Source organism: Phalangium opilio, unplaced genomic scaffold, assembly GCF_054372755.1.
Source record: "Phalangium opilio isolate 3A_F unplaced genomic scaffold, DU_Popi_V2 ptg000060l_1, whole genome shotgun sequence".
In the NCBI taxonomy this organism is placed as follows: domain Eukaryota; kingdom Metazoa; phylum Arthropoda; class Arachnida; order Opiliones; family Phalangiidae; genus Phalangium; species Phalangium opilio.
The window spans coordinates 8,984,972-9,007,426 of NW_028324177.1; the positions used below are offsets into that span (position 1 = coordinate 8,984,972).

Sequence of the window (22,455 nt, forward strand, 5' to 3'; positions counted from 1 at the left end):
GGAGGAAGTGAAAAGATTAAAGGAAGAAGTTGAGAAGCTAAAGGCAAAGCCGTTAATGCGGAATGCTGCGGTTCAGGTCGACCAGGAGTCATTTTCACTAATTAGGGAGAAAGAAAGGAAGAGAAAGGAGAGAGTAGAGAAGATTATTAAGAGCAGAGTCCATCGACTTGATCTCCGAATGCTTACGCCGCCGACGCCAAAACTAGGTGTCCAGTATTTGGATTAATCAATTTCGATAAAAAAACGGCCCTTTTAAGGGCCACCCCAAATTTTGATATGGGTTTGACCTTAAAATGTATTGTGCCAAATTCCAATATTTTTTCCTGGGTTCTCGAGCGACTTGGTAATTCCCTCGAACTCTTTTTCGATGTTATCATGAACTAAACCGCAATGCTCACGGAAAAGCCCTGGGAAGGTGAGAGAGATGGCTTCGGTTGGAAAATAGCAAAAACACACTCTCTCTCGCATCTCTCAGATTTTCCATACTTCTTATTGGCCAAAAAAAAGGTTTTCAAGTCGTTCAAAAACTATAAATAGGAAAGGGCGCTCTCCAATGTCCATTCTCTTGCGACTTCTCCTCCAAGACTAGTACGTTTTCAAAGCCTTTTTAAATCTTCACAGTTTCATTAAGACTTTAATTTCCTCAACAGTCCTAGTACTGTTTCCAAACAGCTTTTTTAAAAGCTAAAATTCAATTTAAACTTGAATTCGTTTTAAGTTGCGTGTTTTGTAAGATTTTTAAAACTTTAGCGCGCGAACGCCTCTTTTTGGACCACCTGATTAGAAGAATTAGAAGAATTAGAATTTCCGTATTTTTTATTCAATTACATACTTTCAAATATGGTTTTGAATTTTTTAAGTGGTTATCCCCTTGACTATATTCCGTATAATTTATTTAACCTTAAATTTTTGATACAATATACGCCATATACGAGGGGCTATCCACTTTCAATATGTTTTGGAAATTCATTAGTGGTTATCGCTTAGAGGCTAGACCAGAGCTGTGCTAATTAGCTGACAACTAATTGAATTAGAATTAGCAATTAGATAAATATTTATGAACTAATTAGTTAGCCAATTAGCAATTAGACATAGAATATAATTAAATTCAATTGCTCTGTGAACTAAATTCCGTAATATCCCCAATTCATGTATTTAACTTACTAGATGGATGAGTTCAATCAGTTGCTGAATTTTTATCGCGGCATGCAAGATGTAAATAAATTTAAACAAGAAGGTAAATAGCTTATTTTTATACTTTTTATGATTTCGGGTAAATCAGAAAATATATTCCTTATCTGTACAGTTTTGTCCACGGCAAACGAGAGGTTGGCCGAAGAAAATGGTTTGCTGACCAGTAAAGTGAACACATTGACTGTGGAAAATGAGTCCTTGCATTCCCAAATAAAGACCCTGCAAGAAGCTCTTAAGGCTCGTTTTCAATCAAGCTTTTCTCAGTAAAAAAGCGCGCTTTTGCTTTAAAAATTCAAGCAAAACGCGTAAGCGAAAATGGTACCCGTTTTTGCGTGAGCGTGAAGCTTCCTACACCACGCTTTTGCGTCAATATTCGTTAAAGCTCATATCTATTTAGGATAGATATTTGCTTGAGCTTTGCGCGATCGGAGCTACAAATGTTCTGACGTCACTACTAGGCCTCCAATCACAGTTGGGTTTAGGACGACGAGGGTGAAAATCTCCGATTGACAGCGGTTTATAAAAGGATTTTAGATATTTTATTTTGATATCAAACGGTAATGGCACCAAACAAAAAAGAGTTGAAAGAACTTCTAAAATTAGAAAAAGAATGCGAGAAAAAGAAGGAAGCGGAAGTGAAAGAGGCGCTGATTTCTTTAGTACAAAACCATCCAAATATATGGAACCGAGGCTTAGTTGAGTATAAAGATAGGGACTTAACAGAAAACTCTTGGAAGGAAATTTCCATGGAACTGGGGTTGTCAAGTGAGTACACACATTAATTGCCTATTAAACGATAAGTTTTAAGTAATGTTACTTAATCTATTCATTAGAGGATCTTTGCAAAAAGAAATGGAAGTCTTGTTTCGACACATTTCGAAATCATTACCACCTTGCGACAACCTCCAAGAGTGGGCAAGAAGCCGACGATTCACTTTTAGATTCCATTACCTGGCCTTATTTTAAAATGTTGATGTTTCTAAAAGACATAGTTAAAAGGAGACCGTATGTATAATATTTAGTAGCCTAGAACTTTCCACACTTTCACCCTTGTCCTTTCAAACACAAACTATTCTAACCAGAACCAAACCCTGTTATATATTTGTGAGGTTTTTAATAATAGTACTATCGTATATTATTGTTAGCACTATCTCCAATTTCTCCACTGCCAAATTGAATGTGGAAGATAACTCGACCAAGAGTACGGAGGAAGAAATTTCCTCGACATTGCCCAAGGCTGCGGGTGGAGATTCTGGGACATTCACTTGCTCATTCATGGGTAAAGAATTCACTGTGAACGAGGAAATCTCGGATCACGAAGACGATAATGAGATTCAGGACCTCAATAACCCAACCCCTGGATCGTCAAAAATAAACTCAGGGGAATCAAAGAGTTCGGAAGAAGCCAGTAGTGAGAAAATTAGTGTGGCCAAAAGGAAACAGATGTATGACAGAGCTGCAGAAAAATCGAAAAAAAAGAAGGAATATCATTCCATTCCACCTTCTTCAGTTTTAGAAGCCTTGGCGGAATGTAATAAGTAGGTATTTAAAATAATTATCAGCAAATATTCTGCAGAAAATTATGAAACACATTTTCCATAATTTTCAAACAAAACACATTTGGAACGGACTGACGTATATGCATTTATCTCTAAAAATATGCTTATATTTTGAAAGCCATTCTCACTGAATTTTATGAATGAACCGAAACTATTTCTGAGAAAATAATTAGTTTTTCTTGACTTTTGATTTGATTTATTTGATCTTATCTTATAATTAATATATGTTTAATTTCAGACAATTGAATAAGCCTGATGATTCAGCAACAGCATTCGCTGATTATGCGGCAAGTTTATTGAGAGATGTTGATCCCAGGAAACGACGCCGATGTGAAAGAGATGTAATTGACATCATAATAAATTATATTGAAGACAACAATTAAGTTTAGCAAATATTTTAATAAAATTTTATGATCTCATTCATCAGTCGGTTTTTTTACACCCTTCAAATCCCATTGCCAGTCTACGCTGCCTGCTCCTTCAAAATATTTCGCATAATTATTCCTAATCTCGGCCACTTTCCTGCTGTAATTTCTTGCTGATGTAGCCTTTGGCATTTGAAATGCTTTCGCTGGGTCAGCTCTCAGTTTATCATGCAATTTGCCTTTAACAATTTTTCCTGTTTTATCAACAACATCGGCAAAGTCATTTGGACAATACTGTTTTTGTTGCAACTTTTCTTCTTCGATTAGCAAAAAATTGTGTAAAACTACACAGGCTCGAATAACTTTATCAACATTTGTTGGTTTCAAATGAAGGGGTCTTCGGAAGACCCTCCAACGTGTAGTTAGTATGCCAAATGCATTTTCACTGCACCTCCTGAAAATGTGGACATATTTAATGCAAAACTAAAATATTTAAATATTAATATAATATATACCTAGCTCTACTTAACCGATAGTTGAAAATCATTTGAGAATTTGAAAGACGACCATCTCGAGAATAGGGTTTCATGAAATTGGGTAATAATTGGAATGCATCATCTCCGACAAGTACGTGAGGAGAAATTATGTTGGTGTTTGGCAAAATGACTGGCGGTGGAAATTCAGCTTCGTTATTCTCAACAGCTTGTCCAAAAGAGGACGATTTAAATATGCCACCATCAGAATGGGACCCATATCCACCAACATCGACAACGAGGAACCTGTATTTAGCATCTACGACTGCCATCAAAACTATGGAGTTGAAACTCTGACCAAAAGAATCATAATAATTATACAAAATTTAGAATATAGGCCTACATATACTTTTCACCACCTTGAAAGGCTTACTTTATAATTATAATACAAGGTTCCACTGTTTGACGGTTGTTGAATCATTACATGCTTGCCGTCAACGGCACCGCAACATGTAGGATAATTCCATCGTGTGCGAAACTCGGCTTCGGCCATCTTCCAAATATCTTCCGTGGGTTGCTAAAGATTTTATTATAATTATAATTTTGAAAAGGGATTTCTATATTCAAAACAATTCTTACTGCTAAATACAAAGGTTGGAGAACATCCCAAAGGGCCTGACAGGTTTCTTTAATGATGTTGTGAGTTGTAGTTTTTCCAAGGCGGACGGCATATGCCATGGAATCGAATCCATCTCCAGTAGCCAAATATCTAATATTGAAATCAAATTATCACATGTCGATTAAAATTTTTATTAAGATATACCGCAACGTAAGCGCAAGTCTTTCTCCTGGGGTAATTGGTTTTCGACCAGGAGGATTCTTCTTCAGATGAGATGATACCAACTCCAAAAGTTTATCAAATAATTTTGGTTCCATTCTCGTAACATTTGAAAACTTTTTTCCATCTGTTGTTCTCATAGTTCTCATCTAATTAAGTTTAAACAATAAGAAATTCAACATGTAAATACTGTTAACAAATATTTCAAGGCTCATGTCAGGAATAACATATTTACATACCAGAGTATTATAATGTCCTTCGACACTTCGTTTCCTCCAAATAGGGTGAACCCACCATCTCTTACGTTTATATTTTTTTGGCATTTAAGGTAATTACATAATACAATTGTATTAATAGTAATGTATCCCTCGTTACAAATTATTTAAAATAAAAGGGGATTCTCCCGAGGGCCATAAAATGAATAAAGATAACTTACAGTTTAATATCCAAATTCAACAACGATTTTATTTAGTTAACTGATATAGGGATAAACCCGTAACCGACTAGTACAAAAAACGCTCCGTCTTAGGAGAAATCATAACAAGAACTGATTGACAAAATATAAACTAAACTTGATCACAGCTTTGGAAGAGGGAGTGGCTTGTAACATGGAGGCTAGATATGCCCTGCCAGAACCAACATGTCCTCCAACCAACATGAAGCTCCAAGAATTCTGGCAGCCATGTTACATCCCCCCTCTTTAGGAACTTTTGTTTATACAAGAATATAGAATAGAAAATTCTTTTCAGTTTAGGGTTACCCCGAGGAACCCTTAAAATCATTAGCAGGGGTATAGGTATTTTTAAGTTCGTTCACAAAATGTTTTTCACAGAAAAATGATTTTTTCTTCATTGGTGCTGCATGAGCTTCTGTTCAATCTTCATACCCGAAAGGCTTCCCTTTTACTGTGATATTAGTCTCTCCTTACGGAGGATCAAAGTATATATGGGTAGTGGACGTCCACCTTCGGTCAACTAAAATTAGATATATTAGTAATTTCTCTTTGTTGCTTGGGAGATAAATTCCCAAGGGAAAACAGAGATTGGTTCTCGGGAAAAACAGAAATATTCCCTTTTTAGGTTCAGGACGTTATTATTATTAAGGTAAAATTGGACCTCATAAGGTGACCTTAACCTTTTATTATCAGGAGGTCGATAATAGATATCAACTTCATTACCTCCGGGCTGAACCGTCGCCCTCTTACATACCTCTCTTCGCCATCCCAATTTAAAAGGTTCTAGATAAATATCGGGTAATGTAGCCCTATTTAAACGAGGAGTTCTCATAGACTCCGACAACGTGGTCGATGAACTGTCAGACGCACACAGCGATTGGGATTGCGAGTGAGGAGGCTGTTCAGGTGTTGATATTTCTTCCGAAGGAGTAGAATTCTGATCAGGAGGTACTATTTCCTCCGAAAAACCAGAAGAAGGAGAATGGTGTAACGCCGGTTCTGATACTGATTGGTCAGTCGTTGATGTGTGTTCCGGCGTGAGAATTTCTTCCGTAAAACTGGAGGTTGACTTGTGTAGCTCTGGTTCCGCGACTGATTTTTGATGATCAGACGGGGAAACCTTCCCTGCCGCAGAAGGCGGACTATCCGTAGATGGATGATTGAGCTGGAAAGATCTCATATCATGATAGGTATGGAGGAGGAGAGGAGGGTCTTCAAAAAGGGCCATGCCCGGTTCACTATCAGAGTCCGTTGGTTGCTGTGAATCATCTGGAATTGCAGGAGGAATCTGTTGATCCGCTGCTTGATCTTCTAGTGGACTTGATGTCGAAGTTTGGGAGACATCTGGAATAGCAGGAACGATCAGTTGATCGATTTCCTGTCCTTCCTGAGGCGGTGACGGTGAAGTAGAAGATGATGATGATTCAGATGAAGTTGTTGGATTACTGGGCTCATCTGCAACCTAAGACTGAGAAGAGGGGGCATTTCCGGCGTTATCAAAGACAGCTACGTTAGTCCAGTAGAGTTTTAGATGCTCTAGATTGACTTTTCCTACATTCTGCCCTGAGTTAGCGTCTTCTAACTCGTAGACAACGGGAGAATGTTTTGCTACTATTATAACGGGACCTGCCCATTTGGTCAGCTTTTTCATAAGCTGACCTGTCGTACTTGATAAAGGATGCGTTTCCGTCCATACTAATGTTCCTACCTCAAACTCTAGAGGGTCATGGCGGAGGTCATAGTATATCTTTTGGTGGGCTTTTGCTAACTTAGACAATTCATTACTGAATTCTAATTGTTCCTTAAAAACCTTCAAAGCCTTACTACGACTGGGGTCATCAGGGTCCTGAATGGGTTCTTCAATGTCTAAATCCCAAGGGAGACGTGGCTCCCGCCCTAAATTCAAAAAGAAAGGGGATCTGCCCGTGGTTTCATGGGGTGCGGAATTGATAGCAAATTGAAGGAGGTCAAGGGATTCATCCCATCTATCATGATGATTCCCTACATAGAATGATATTAGTTCACCTAATAGTCTGTTTACTCGTTCGGTGGGATTTCCCTTAGGCGTGTAGGGGGTGGTAAACTTTGGGTTTATTCTAAAAGCTCTGCACGTCTGCAGCCAAAGTTTCGAAGTAAACTGTACCCCTCTATCACTAAGAATAGCTTTTGGTGCTCCCCACCTAGTAATAATAGACTTGAAAGCCTGACACAAGTCTTGGCAGTAATAGTTTTTAGTGGAATCATTTCCACGAATTTAGTCATATAATCAACAAAGACTATTAAATATTAAAGTGGTGTCTACTCTGAGGGAAAGGTCCCATTATGTCGACACTGATTTGGTCCAAAGGACTGGTTATTTCAGAGGGTTGCAAAAGCCCTGGCTTTTTCCTATTTCTAGCCTTAAATTGTTGGCATAAAGAGCATCCTCTAACATAGTCCTGGACATCATTAGCTATGGTTGGCCACCAATACCTAAATATCACTTTACTGAGGGTCTTATCTTTGCCCCTGTGAGCTGATAGTGGGTGGTCATGCAATAACCTCATGGCTTCTAGCCTTAAGCAAGGAGATAAATAATTTTTTTCAGGATAGTTCCTGTATGGTCTTCTATAGAGAAGATTATTTCTTAATTCGAAAAGTTTATGCCTAACGGGGTTAGGTTCTTGCAAGGAATTAATAATAGGGGAAGCAAAAGGGTCTTCCCGTTGGTTTTTTCTTACATCTTCCGATGTAAACACAGAATATAAGGTTCTAGGACCTGGGGGACGTATACGACCTTCGATAGAATCGCTAGAGGACGTACTACTACTACTGGTAGTATTTGTACTTGGGCTACTACTAATTGGATCCACATTACTAGCAGAATTCGAAGTAGAGGAGCTAAAGCTAATGCTTAAAACGTTTATCGGAGCTCTCGATAAAGCGTCTGCTACTACATTTTCTACTCCTTTCTTATGCTTAATAGTAAAGTCAAATGTGATGAATCAAAAACTCTTTGACTTTTATTAACATAAATTGAACATAAATTAAATATAAATCATAAAGACGAGACTGAACCATGAGGTTCAGCAAAAATGTTGACGACTACATTGTACCCGGGTGTCAATGCGAATGCGTTAATACAAGGTAAAATTTCTCTTTTATTCCTTCTCAGTGGGATGCTAACTCCTTTCCGCAAAGGGGGGAAGGGTGGCAACCGGAAAGAGCTGGATATTCGGGGCTACGATAGTTACTTGACGGTAGTGGACTGAGCATAAACCAGAGGTTTGAAATTTTTAGCTTTCGTCCACTGTCGTCTTCAACGGTTTCTGGGCGAAACCGCTGCAAAAGGAAGCGGGTCTCACCCTTCAGTTGAAAAAATGTCGTTTCGCTCAAAAAGAAGCTACCATATTTGGTCACATAGTCAATGAAAAAGGAGTGCATATAGATCCTTCTAAGATAGAAGCCATTCAGAATTTCCCTCCACCTAAAAATGTTAAGGAAGTCCAGAGATTTTTAGGGATGGCAGGATGGCATAATAGGTTTATTGGTCACTACTCCCAAATAGTAGCCCCTATTAACAAGCTTAGAAGGAAGGATCAAAAATTTATTTGGGGTATCGAACAGCAACAGGCGTTCGAAAAGATAAAGGAAGAAATCTGTAAGGCTCATCCCTTAGCTTCCTTTAGAAGGGATTCCCCGTGCATTTTAACTACTGATGCTAGTGATGCAGGGCTAGGTGCCCTTCTTTCCCAAATACAAGATAATGTCGAAGTTCCTATAGCTTATGCTAGTACAGGACTAAAAGATGCGGAAAAGAGGTACTCCACTAGCGAGAAAGAATGTTTAGCCATTTTTTGGGCGGTTAAGAAATTTAGGCCCTTTCTAGAAGGTCGTAAATTCACTGTCCTCACTGACCATCAGGCTCTACAATGGTTATCTATATCTATATAAATCAAAGTCCTGACTGACTGACTGATTGACTGACTGACTGACAGACTGACTGATAATCAACGCCCAGCCCAAACCGCTTGATCTAGAAGGCTGAAACTTTGCAGGATTGTTACTCATAAGTAGTAGGCGCGTACTAAGGAAGATTTTTCCCATCCGACGCCATCTTAATAAATGGCGCCCAGAAATGTAAAAAACCTTCTCTATGCAACAAAGTCCGCGCGCTTCAACTGAATTCGCAAATATTTAGTACGCCGGTTTCCTTTAATTTAAAGACGAGCTGAGTGATCTTTCGGGTTCGATTTTTTGCCATCTTTTTAAATGGCGGCCGAAAAATTAAAAACCCTTCTTTATGGAATAATGTCCGCATGAAAATTAATATAAAAATGTCCCTAGGGGCTGACGGGCAACGCCGAGTGCCTTCGCTCCTAGGGTGCTACAAAAATATTAGTTATCAGTAAAATCTACCCATTCTTTATGAAGTTTTGATGGAAATTCTTATTACACGCGAGCCACGCCGCGGGTAAGAGCTAGTTTAACATAAGGGAACCAAATTCTCGACTAATTAAATGGGCTATGTACCTTCAGACATTTGACTTTACTATTAAGCATAAGAAAGGAGTAGAAAATGTAGTAGCAGACGCTTCATCGAGAGCTCCGATAAACGTTTTAAGCATTAGCTTTAGCTCCTCTACTTCGAATTCTGCTAGTAATGTGGATCCAACTAGTAGTAGCCCAAGTACAAATACTACCAGTAGTAGTAGTACGTCCTCTAGCGATTCTCTCGAAGGTCGTATACGTCCCCCAGGTCCTAGAACCTTATATTCTGTGTTTACATCGGAAGATGTAAGAAAAAACCAACGGGAAGACCCTTTTGCTTCCCCTATTATTAATTCCTTGTAAGAACCTAACCCCGTTAGGCATAAACTTTTCGAATTAAGAAATAATCTTCTCTATAGAAGACCATACAGGAACTATCCTGAAAAAATTTATTTACCTCCTTGTTTAAGGCTAGAAGCCATGAGGTTATTGCATGACCACCCACTATCAGCTCACAGGGGCAAAGATAAGACCCTCAGTAAAGTGACATTTAGGTATTGGTGGCCAACCATAGCTAATGATGTCCAGGACTATGTTAGAGGATGCTCTTTATGCCAACAATTTAAGGCTAGAAATAGGAAAAAGCCAGGGCTTATGCAACCCTCTGAAATAACAAGTCCTTTTGACCAAATCAGTGTCGACATAATGAGACCTTTCCCTCAGTGTAGACACCACTTTAAATATTTAATAGTCTTTGTTGATTATATGACTAAATTCGTGGAAATGATTCCACTAAAAACTATTACTGCCAAGACTTGTGTCAGGCTTTCAAGTCTATTATTACTAGGTGGGGAGCACCAAAAGCTATTCTTAGTGATAGAGGGGTACAGTTTACTTCGAAACTTTGGCTGCAGACGTGCAGAGCTTTAAGAATAAACCCAAAGTTTACCACCCCCTACACGCCTAAGGGAAATCCCACCGAACGAGTAAACAGACTAATAGGTGAACTAATATCATTCTATGTAGGGAATCATCATGATAGATGGGATGAATCCCTTGACCTCCTTCAATTTGCTATCAATTCCGCACCCCATGAAACCACGGGCAGATCCCCTTTCTTTTTGAATTTAGGGCGGGAGCCACGTCTCCCTTGGGATTTAGACATTGAAGAACCCATTCAGGACCCTGATTACCCCAGTCGTAGTAAGGCTTTGAAGGTTCTTAAGGAACAATTAGAATTCAGTAATGAATTGTCTAAGTTAGCAAAAGCCCACCAAAAGATATACTATGACCTCCGCCATGACCCTCTAGAGTTTGAGGTAGGAACATTAGTATGGACGGAAACGCATCCTTTATCAAGTACGACAGGTCAGCTTATGAAAAAGCTGACCAAATGGGCAGGTCCCGTTATAATAGTAGCAAAACATTCTCCCGTTGTCTACGACAGGGTTGCCACAGTACCTGGAAAACCTGGAAAAGTCAGGGAATTTGAAAAAGGGTGTAAAAAGTCAGGGAAAAGTCAGGGAATTTGAAAATTGTCGGAAAAGTCAGGGAAAAGTCAGGGAATTTCCGTTGCATACCGACTTGAGAAAATCTATAGTCACGACCAACTAGGCGCACCAGCTTAAATACGCGACAATGATAAACATAATCCCGGATTCTAAGCAGGCAGCCAGTTAAAAGTTGGCCATGTAGTCTAGTAGATATTATTCCCCCTCGAGCAGCCAGTTATAAGTTGGCCATGTAGTCTAGTAGATATTATTCCCCCTCGAGCAGCCAGTTATAAGTTGGCCATGTAGTCTAGTAGATATTATTCCCGCGCGAGCAGCGTGATCGAGTAGGCTATTACTTTCTCAGCAAAACCAAGCGAAGAGTCGTCTGCTCTTCAGGCTATGTATCCAAGGGACCGGGACTTAAAACTGTATGTCTGATGGTAAGAAATATACAATACAAATTTTAGTTTACATGAATATTATTAATGTAGTTAACAAAAGCGCATCTCAGTTTCATAATCTGTGAAAAATGCCGAACAAACTGACTAGATTTAATTTGGATTGGATAAATGAAGAACTTCACGAAGAATGGGCTTTGTGGCTGAAGCCTGTAAATAATGATATATTTTCTGCATACTGTAAGGTTTGCAATAGAAAATTTTCCCTAAGTAACATGGGCGTCCAAGCAATAAAAAGTCATCAGACAAGTTCTGGCCATAGGAAAAAAGTTAATCAAGGAATTGCTTGTAAGGAACAAACCAAAATAGACTCTTTACTAAAAAAGAAAGAACTTGCATGCGTCGGTGAAGATACAAAAATGAAACCAGAATCTTCGTCCAATGTATTCGCAAGCTCCTGCCCTTCCACTTCTACTGGCGAAGTCTGTGATAACTCAAAGAAAGAGACTGAAAATCAAATAACGTCCAAGAAAAGCTCAATTAGCAATTTTCTACTGAAGGAAGAGGTTATTAAAGCTGAAGCTTTGTGGACAATGCGACTTGTTATGACTCAAGCATCATATAATTCTGTAAACCATGACTCCGAAATTTTCAAAAATATGTTCCCTGATAGTCAAATTGCTGAGAAATTTAGCTTAGGACGAACAAAAGCTAGTTATATCGTTACTTTTGGATTGGCACCTTATTTTGACAATGTTTTGCGCCAGAATTTGGCAACTTGTTCCCTTTATGTTGTTTGTTTTGACGAAGCTCTAAATAAAGTAAGCCAAAGAGGCCAGATGGATATACACGTGCGGTTCTGGAGTGGAGTTGGTCAAACTTCAACACGGTATTTGAAGTCTGTTTTTATGGGTCATGCTAAAGCTGACGATATACTTGCGAAGTTCAAAGAAGGCCTTGATGGTTTGCCACTGGAAAATATGCTTCAGATCAGTATGGACGGACCAAATACTAATTGGAGTTTTATTACGAAGCTTAAAGCAGAATTAGAAGACGGCTCACAGGCAGATATCCCTAAGTTGCTCGACTTAGGTTCATGCGGCCTACACGTTGTTCACGGCGCCCTTCAAACTGGTCACAGAGCTGTTAAGTGGAACATTAATAATTTTTTAAGAGGTATTTATTACCTTCTCAAGGACTGTCCAGCACGGAGAGCAGATTATACATCACTTACCGGAAGCACAACTTTTCCAAAGAAGTTTTGCCAAGTTCGTTGGGTGGAAAATGCCTCTTGTGCCGAAAGAGCATTAACCATTTACCAATTCATCAAGAAATTCATTTCGTCGTCAAAATTGCCAGGGACTATTTCAGTTGAAAACGTAAAAAAATGCATGGAAGATCCTTTGATGCAAGCAAAGTTGGCATTTTTTAAGACTGTGGCTTCCGAACTTGAGCCATTCTTAAGAAAATTTCAATCTCCTGAGCCCTTGGCGCCTCTGTTGTACATGGATCTCATGAACCTTCTTCAACTTCTCTTGCGACGATTTGTTAAAGGAAACATAATCGACAATGCTACAACTTTGAAAAAGCTTCTTGCAATTGACTTTTCAGAAAAATCAGAAAACCTGCTTCCGTATAGAGATGTGGATGTAGGTTTTGGTGCAGCAAAATATTTTGGAGAGAAAGACCTCAGTGAACGTATGAAAGTCGAATTCAAAATGGAATGTAGCAAATTTTTATCCGCGACTGTCTCAAAAATATTGGAAAGATCACCATTAAAATATAGCCTTACGCGATGTATATCTGCGTTTGACCCAAGAGTCGTCATTGAAAAACCGGATATCGCCAAAGATCGTGTAAAATTAGCTTTGAAGATTCTTCACGAAAGCAACCGAATTGACGAAAGTGTTGCTGAAAGATCGAAACAGCAATTCGTTTCTTTTGTTAGACTGGTAAAAACGAAGCACAAAGAAATTTTTAATAAGTATAAGGAGAAGCATTTTGCCCTTGATCAATTGTATCGTGATATATTTGACGGTGAAGATGACTTTAAAGATCTTTGGCAAGTTATAAAAATTGTTTTAATTTTATCACATGGAAATGCCTCTGTTGAGGGCGGATTTTCAATCAACAAAAGTTTACTTGTTGAGAATTTACATGAAAACTCAATTATCGCTCTGCGACAAGTCTACGATGGAGTTAAAAATCTTGGAGGAATTAAAAATGTTACAGTGGATGCAAGTTTAATAAGGTCCATTCGTGGATCCAGAATTCGATACCAGCATGAATTAGAAGAAAAGAAAAAAAAAGAGGAAAACGCAGTTAAAGTCGCAGATACTAGAAAAAGACATCTAAAGACGTTGAAGGAGCTTCGAGCAAAGAAATCTAAGTTAAGTCAAACCCACATACTAGAAAACGAAGAGGTGGACAAAGAAATTCTAAAATTGGGGAAGACCTTGAGTCATCTTTTGCCATGAACATGTTCAATCCTATATTATTCTAGTCTTAAATACAAGTGATTTTTTTAAACTGTTTCAGATAGTTCCTAATAAAGTTTCAAGTATTAAATAGTAATTCAATTAAAAACTGTGATAAATTTAGCATAATTGTACAAAGCAGATAATAAATAAGGAATTTTTAAAGGTTTCATTCTGACTTTTCAGCTAGTGTAAATTTCAAAATTGGCCAGGGAAATTGGCTTTGGATGGTCAGGGAAAACCTGGAAAAGTCAGGGAATTTTGAAATGAAAAATCTGTGGCAACCCTGTACGAGTTAGAAGACGCTAACTCAGGGCAGAATGTAGGAAAAGTCAATCTAGAGCATCTAAAACTCTACTGGACTAACGTAGCTGTCTTTGATAACGCCGGAAATGCCCCCTCTTCTCAGTCTTAGGTTGCAGATGAGCCCAGTCATCCAACAACTTCATCTGAATCATCATCATCTTCTACTTCACCGTCACCGCCTCAGGACGGACAGGAAATCGATCAACTGATTGTTCCTGCTATTCCAGATGTCTCCCAAACTTCGACATCAAGTCCACTAGAAGATCAAGCAAAGGATCAACAGATTCCTCCTGCAATTCCAGATGATTCACAGCAACCAACGGACTCTGATAGTGAACCGGGCATGGCCCTTTTTGAAGACCCTCCTCTCCTCCTCCATACCTATCATGATATGAGATCTTTCCAGCTCAATCATCCATCTACGGATAGTCCGCCTTCTGCGGCAGGGAAGGTTTCCCCGTCTGATCATCAAAAATCAGTCGCGGAACCAGATCTACACAAGTCAACCTCCAGTTTTACGGAAGAAATTCTCACGCCGGAACACACATCAACGACTGAACAATCAGTATCAGAACCGGCGTTACACCATTCTCCTTCTTCTGGTTTTTCGGAGGAAATAGTACCTCCTGAACAGAATTCTACTCCTTCGGAAGAAATATCAACACCTGAACCGCCTCCTCACTCGCAATCCCAATCGCTGTGTGCGTCTGACAGTTATCGACCACGTTGTCGGAGTCTATGAGAACTCCTCGTTTAAATAGGGCTACATTACCCGATATTTATCTAGAACCTTTTAAATTGGGATGGCGAAGAGAGGTATTTAAGAGGGCGACGGTTCAGCCCGGAGGTAATGAAGTTGATATCTATTATCGACCTCCTGATAATAAAAGGTTAAGGTCACCTTATGAGGTCCAATTTTACCTTAATAATAATAACGTCCTGAACCTAAAAAGGGAATATTTCTGTTTTTCCCGAGAACCAATCTCTGTTTTCCCTTGGGAATTTATCTCCCAAGCAACAAAGAGAAATTACTAATATATCTAATTTTAGTTGACCGAAGGTGGACGTCCACTACCCATATATACTTTGATCCTCCGTAAGGAGAGACTAATATCACAGTAAAAGGGAAGCCTTTCGGGTATGAAGATTGAACAGAAGCTCATGCAGCACCAATGAAGAAAAAATCATTTTTCTGTGAAAAACATTTTCTGAACTAACTTAAAAATACCTATACCCCTGCTAATGATTTTAAGGGTTCCTCGGGGTAACCCTAAACTGAAAAGAATTTTCTATTCTATATTCTTGTATAAACAAAAGTTCCTAAAGAGGGGGGATGTAACATGGCTGCCAGAATTCTTGGAGCTTCATGTTGGTTGGAGGACATGTTGGTTCTGGCAGGGCATATCTAGCCTCCATGTTACAAGCCACTCCCTCTTCCAAAGCTGTGATCAAGTTTAGTTTATATTTTGTCAATCAGTTCTTGTTATGATTTCTCCTAAGACGGAGCGTTTTTTGTACTAGTCGGTTACGGGTTTATCCCTATATCAGTTAACTAAATAAAATCGTTGTTGAATTTGGATATTAAACTGTAAGTTGTCTTTATTCATTTTATGGCCCTCGGGAGAATCCCCTTTTATTTTAAATAATTTGTAACGAGGGATACATTACTATTAATACAATTGTATTATGTAATTACCTTAAATGCCAAAAAAATATAAACGTAAGAGATGGTGGGTTCACCCTATTTGGAGGAAACGAAGTGTCGAAGGACATTATAATACTCTGGTATGTAAATATGTTATTCCTGACATGAGCCTTGAAATATTTGTTAACAGTATTTACATGTTGAATTTCTTATTGTTTAAACTTAATTAGATGAGAACTATGAGAACAACAGATGGAAAAAAGTTTTCAAATGTTACGAGAATGGAACCAAAATTATTTGATAAACTTTTGGAGTTGGTATCATCTCATCTGAAGAAGAATCCTCCTGGTCGAAAACCAATTACCCCAGGAGAAAGACTTGCGCTTACGTTGCGGTATATCTTAATAAAAATTTTAATCGACATGTGATAATTTGATTTCAATATTAGATATTTGGCTACTGGAGATGGATTCGATTCCATGGCATATGCCGTCCGCCTTGGAAAAACTACAACTCACAACATCATTAAAGAAACCTGTCAGGCCCTTTGGGATGTTCTCCAACCTTTGTATTTAGCAGTAAGAATTGTTTTGAATATAGAAATCCCTTTTCAAAATTACAATTATAATAAAATCTTTAGCAACCCACGGAAGATATTTGGAAGATGGCCGAAGCCGAGTTTCGCACACGATGAAATTATCCTACATGTTGCGGTGCCGTTGACGGCAAGCATGTAATGATTCAACAACCGTCAAACAGTGGAACCTTGTATTATAATTATAAAGTAAGTTTTTCACGGTAGTGAAAAGTATATGTAGGCCTATATTCTAAATTTTGTATAATTATTGTGATTTTTTTGATCAGAGTTTCAACTCCATATTTTTGATAGCAATCGTAGATGATAAAAACAGGTTCCTCGTTGTCGATTTTGGTGGATATGGGTCCCATTCTGATGGTGGCATATTTAAATTGTCCTCTTTTGGACAAGCTGTTGAGAATAACGAAGCTGAATTTCCACCGCCATCCATTTTGCCAAACACCAACATAATTTCTCCTCACGTACTTGTCGGAGGTGATGCATTCCAATTATTACCCAATTTCATGAAACCCTATCTCTAGATGGTCGTCTTTCAAATTCGCAAATAATTTTCAACTATCGGTTAAGTAGAGCTAGTTATATATTATATTAATATTTAAATATTTTAGTTTTGCATTAAATATGTCCACATTTTCAGGAGGTGCAGTGAAAATGCATTTGGCATACTAACTACACGTTGGAGGGTCTTCTGAAGACCCCTTCATTTGAAACCAACAAATGTTGATAAAGTTATTCGAGCCTGTGTAGTTTTACACAATTTTTTGCTAATCGAAGAAGAAAAGTTGCAACAAAAACTGTATTGTCCAAATGACTTTGCCAATGTTGTTGATAAAACAGGAAAAATTGTTAAGGGCAAATGGCATGATAAACTGAGAGCTGACCCAGCGAAAGCATTTAAAATGCCAAAGGCTAAATCAGCAAGAAATTACAGCAGGAAAGTGGCCGAGATTAGGAATAATTATGCGAAATATTTTGAAGGAGCAGGCAGCGTAGACTGGCAATGGGATTTGAAGGGTGTAAAAAAACCGACTGATGAATGAGATCATTAAATTTTATTAAAATATTTGCTAAACTTAATTGTTGTCTTCAATATTATTTATTATGATGTCAATTACATCTCTTTCCCATCGGCGTTGTTTCCTGGGATCAACATCTCTCAATAAACTTGCCGCATAATCAGCGAATGCTGTTGCTGAATCATCAGGCTTATTCAATTGTCTGAAATTAAACATATATTAATTATAAGATAAGAGCAAATATATTAAATCAAAACTCAAGAAAAACTAATTATTTTCTCAGAAAAAGTTTTGGTTCATTCATAAAATTCAGTGAGAATGGCTTTCAAAATATAAGCCTATTTTTAGAGATAAATGCATATACGTCAGTCCGTTCCAAATGTGTTTTGTTTGAAAATTATGGAAAATGTGTTTCATAATTTTCTGCAGAATATTTGCTGATAATTATTTTAAATACTTACTTATTACATTCCGCCAAGGCTAATAAAACTGAAGAAGGTGGAATGGAATGATGTTCCTTCTTTTTAAGCATGGGCGAATACCAGTTTTTGACTGTCGAGACGAATATCGAATAGTGAAAAATTTTCTTATCGAATACCGAGACGAATAGTTGTTTGGGAACCGAATATCGAATAATTAGGCTTAACTTAAAATTGCCCTTATCGAATAGTTATCGAATAGTCAGAAATAGAAGGATTAATTAAAATCAATTTAAATTATATTTAGAATTTAGATGCGCTATAGAGTAGTAGCACTTCAGGCCTATTTTCCCATAGAAACTTATACATTAAAAAGTGTAACTGCCATTACTTTTTTAAAACATTTTTAGGGTTAATATTTTTGTTTTCTTGAATAGTTAATCGAATATTTAACGAATAGTTAATCGAATATTTAACGAATAGTTAGTCGAATATTTAACGAATAGTAGGCCCGAATAGTAAAATTCACTATTCGTTATTCGTTCGAATACCCGAAATGGGGCTTATCGAATATCGAGACGGTTATTCGTCTCGATATTCGATCGAGTTATTCGTGTTACTCGAGTATTCGCCCATGCTTACTTCTTTTTTTTTGATTTTTCTGCAGCTCTGTCATACATCTGTTTCCTTTTGGCCTCGCTAATTTTCTCAGTACTGGCTTCTTCGGAACTCTTTTGATTCCCCTGAGTTTATTTTTGACGATCCAAGGGTTGGGTTATTGAGGTCCTGAATCTTATTATCGTCTTCGTGATCCGAGATTTCTTCGTTCACAATGAACTCTTTACCCATGAATGAGCAAGTGAATGTCCCAGAATCTCCACCCACAGCCTTGGGCAATGCCGAAGAAATTTCTTCCTCCGTACTCTTGGTCGAGTTATCTTCCACATTTAATTTGGCAGTGGAGAAATTAGAGATGGTGCTAACAATAATATACGATAGTACTATTATTAAAAACCTCACAAATATATAACAGGGTTTGGTTCTGGTTAGAATAGTTTGTGTTTGAAAGGACAACGGTGAAAGTGTGGAAAGTTCTAGGCTACTAAATATTATACATACGGTCTCCTTTTAACTATGTCTTTTAGAAACATCAACATTTTAAAATAAGGCCAGGTAATGGAATCTAAAAGTGAATCGTCGGCTTCTTGCCCACTCTTGGAGGTTGTCGCAAGGTGGAAATGAATTCGAAATGTGTCGAAACAAGACTTCCATTTCTTTTTGCATAGATCCTCTAATGAATAAATTAAGTAACATTACTTAAAACTTATCGTTTAATAGGCAATTAATGTGTGTACTCACTTGACAACCCCAGTTCCATGGAAATTTCCTTCCAAGAGTTTTCTGTTAAGTCCCTATCTTTATACTCAACTAAGCCTCGGTTCCATTTATTTGGATGGTTTTGTACTAAAGAAATCAGCGCCTCTTTCACTTTCGCTTCCTTCATTTTCTCGCATTCTTTTTCTAATTTTAGAAGTTCTTTCAACTCTTTTTTGTTTGGTGCCATTACTGTTTGATATCAAAATAAAATATCTAAAATCCTTTTATAAACCGCTGTCAATCGGAGATTTTCACCCTCGTCGTCCTAAACCCAACTGTGATTGGAGGCCTAGTAGTGACGTCAGAACATTTGTAGCTCCGATCGAGCAAAGCTCAAGCAAATATCTATCCTAAATAGATATGAGCTTTAACGAATATTGACGCAAAAGCGTGGTGTAGGAAGCTTCACGCTCACGCAAGAGCGAGAATGAAAACGGGTACCATTTTCGCTTAAGCGTTTTGCTTGAATTTTTAAAGCAAAAGCGCGCTTTTTTACTGAGAAAAGCTTGATTGAAAACGAGCCTAGATTAAATGAAATTACTATAAAAGCGCATGCCAGGCTAAGCATGTAAAACATTAAACTAAATTACAATAAAAGCGCATGCCAGACTAAGCATGTAAAACATTAAATTAAGATAAAAGCGCACGCCAGACAAAGCATGTGAAACATTAAATTGCAATAAAAGCGCATGCCAGACTAAGCATGTAAAAAATTAAATTAAGATAAAAGCGCACGCCAAATTTTGCGTGTTATAAATAATAAATGAAATGAAACAAATAATGATTGAGAAAAGCGCATGCCAAATTAAGCGCGAAATAAATAATTCATGAAATTAAGCAATACAGTAATAAAAATAAGCAATACAGTAATGAAAATGTACAATGAAAATGAGAAACAAAATAGAAAAAGGTGCATCTTAAATTAAGCACGAAATAAATTATAGAAAACAATTTGCATATCAAGTTTTGCATGCAATAAATAAATAAAAAAAGAACCAAAAGAGGACTTCACGGAAACATGCGTGCAACTAAGGTTTTCAACGCTTCAGCCTGGACCATTGCAGCTTCAGCCTGAAGCTTAGCAGCCTCGGCTTGAATTTTAGCTGCCTCAGCCTTCAACCTTTCTGTTTCATTTTTGTGCTTCTTATTTTCAGCTTTTCGTTCCATCTTAAGTTTCTTATATTCAAGCCTGGCCCCTTCTTGTTCCAACCTCACCCGTTCATTTTATGCCAAAACTCCCATTACGGAGTGAAGGTGTTCTTCACGCGCATTAGCTTCTTTGCAGATGCCAGAAACTCTTTTTTGAAGATCAAAGGTCTCTTGCGACTGTTCCTGTTAGGCAATTCAGCAGTAAAAGAACTGTGTTCAGTTATAATACCAAATACTAAGCAGCGGACGATCACACTGTAAGTGTAAGATGTACGTCATTTATCCGCTGTTGTGTTAATGAAACAATTTCATTCGCAGAGCAATGTATTTTGCAAATAAATTCTCGCAAGATGCAACGAATGTTGCGACAAAAGGTGATGTCCTCTTGTGGGGTTCAAATGTTTAAGAACCAAACAAGGTCATTATTTACCCATTCCATAGATGACGCCAAATAACTGTGTCGAAGATTATGTTCGATACCACAGCAGACGGTACCAAACATATGAGGAAATAACTAATCACAGGTAACGTTATGATGAACGCCTAGCCACGGGAGTAAATTACCCAATTCATAGAACACTGATAGACATCCATATTGTATAGTATACGACTTACAATTGGTATCAGACTGTTTAGACGGTGAAAACACATCGAACGAGTAAGACGAGGATTGTCTCGCAAATTCGATATACGAATAATCAGATACATTTGAAGCACATAAATCGAAATAGCAGCAGAACGCAAATAGTCTCGAAGTTAAAGTCAGAAATAATAAAGAGTAAACTATACCTACGAGACCAGGCAGATACGAAACCTTCATTTTGAGAACTACGGGCCTCGGCAAGCAAAATTCAATGCGACCGCACAGTACGACAGCACACTAATCTCTCAAATGTTGTATTGTATAATAATAATCTTAAGCTTTTGATTATGAAGGGATATCCACACGAAGCCTATGGCCTTCATGTTCGTTCAACTGGACATTTGGCAACTACAGGTAAATTACCCGGTCGTACACTTGCATTTCTACTGGGAAAAGTCTTTGAAAGCGTATGATTATTATGTTTATACGACAATAAAAACTATAGTATATTACAATGTGAGACGAAGTCACAAATATCGGCATTTTTAGGATTGTTTATGAAACTATCAGTGAACGTTGGTAAGGTGACAAATATTTGACAACTAGGCCATTTGCTACAGTATGTTTAGGTTACTTACACGACTTCGTAGGGTACAGGTTGTGAGGAAGAGCTGCAAGTTTCGCTGTAAATGTAACAATAACTCTGTTAATAGTTACTAGACCAACAAGTAACATTCTACAATTGTCCAGGAACCCTCTGAAGAAGAGTTAGGTCACAAACAACATTGCATAATTCCACAAGGTGCTTGCTTTCACATCTGAGAGCCGGTTGGCCTCGTAGTAAACAGGTAAAACAAATTATAAGATTTCAAGCCCACTTTTGATGTAAATCCACCGTTTAGAGCTGACACTAACTTTAAAGATGCAATACTTATTGCTGTCAAGGAGTACACAAATATTGTGTCAGTCATCGAACATTAGCAAATCAGGAACTCTTTTCTTAAGAAGCCAATGTTCATGGACAGAGCAATTCTTGCAGTTTAGGCTCTAATCATTTAGGTAAAATGCACTGGGATGTAGGGCTTGAAATAATTATGTGGCAAGCATTACATTTTAGGGCCTTGATTTACAAATAGATACAATTGCGCAATAGGTACCATTAACAATAATCTCTAATAGGGAACAAAATTGTAGGAATAACAGCGGAAAAGACCACTTCACACAGGTTCGCTTCTGATGCTTTTGAAATAGGGAATGGATTGGAAAAGTTTCTTAAACAGTGATGAAAATACGTACATAACACGTTAGGTCACACCTGTCATTAGATGGGACTGTTGGTACAAACAATAACAATAGGATGCGGAAAATTCTGAAAGAGGTAGTTCCAAATGCAAATGCTCTCATTTATGGATTAGTGAAACCATTTTAACTCACGATCTTCCAACCTTATCAAGTTGAAGGAGTACCTTAATGTATACTTGTACAAAATATGACTTACCAGCATAATTTGTTTACTATTCTTACCATATATCTTCGGATTACAATAAGTTACTTACGTTTCATTAAATTGTGGCGCTGACGAAGGTCCTGGAAAAGAGGGTATATCCGAAAGTTTATAGCCTCCGGCTACCCCAAAAATGG

The 22,455-nt window shown here is 37.8% G+C and overlaps 2 protein-coding genes across 2 annotated transcripts; both read left to right on the forward strand.

Annotated features, from left to right (window-relative positions):
- The first annotated feature begins 1,564 nt into the window (after positions 1-1,564).
- Positions 1,565-3,172, forward strand: LOC149667064 (uncharacterized). Its single transcript, XM_089841747.1, has 4 exons — positions 1,565-1,959; positions 2,028-2,199; positions 2,340-2,732; positions 2,992-3,172. The coding sequence occupies exons 1-4, from the start codon at positions 1,755-1,757 to the stop codon at positions 3,134-3,136; spliced, it is 915 nt and encodes a 304-aa protein (XP_089697873.1). The 5' UTR covers positions 1,565-1,754; the 3' UTR covers positions 3,137-3,172.
- An 8,077-nt stretch (positions 3,173-11,249) lies between these two features.
- On the forward strand, positions 11,250-13,721 carry LOC149667065 (uncharacterized). Its single transcript, XM_089841683.1, has 2 exons — positions 11,250-11,274; positions 11,338-13,721. The coding sequence occupies exon 2, from the start codon at positions 11,376-11,378 to the stop codon at positions 13,719-13,721; it is 2,346 nt and encodes a 781-aa protein (XP_089697809.1). The 5' UTR covers positions 11,250-11,274; positions 11,338-11,375.
- The last annotated feature ends 8,734 nt before the right edge of the window (positions 13,722-22,455 follow it).

What these genes read in the sequence shown, in the direction of transcription:
- LOC149667064 (XM_089841747.1), top strand. Translation starts at nt 1,755, where the DNA reads ATGGCACCAAACAAAAAAGAGTTGAAAGAACTTCTAAAATTAGAAAAA. An exon ending in CATGGAACTGGGGTTGTCAA is followed by an intron (nt 1,960 to 2,027) that starts GTGAGTACACAC and finishes TCTATTCATTAG; the next exon opens with AGGATCTTTGCAAAAAGAAA. An exon ending in GCCTTGGCGGAATGTAATAA is followed by an intron (nt 2,733 to 2,991) that starts GTAGGTATTTAA and finishes GTTTAATTTCAG; the next exon opens with ACAATTGAATAAGCCTGATG.
- LOC149667065 (XM_089841683.1), top strand. Translation starts at nt 11,376, where the DNA reads ATGCCGAACAAACTGACTAGATTTAATTTGGATTGGATAAATGAAGAA.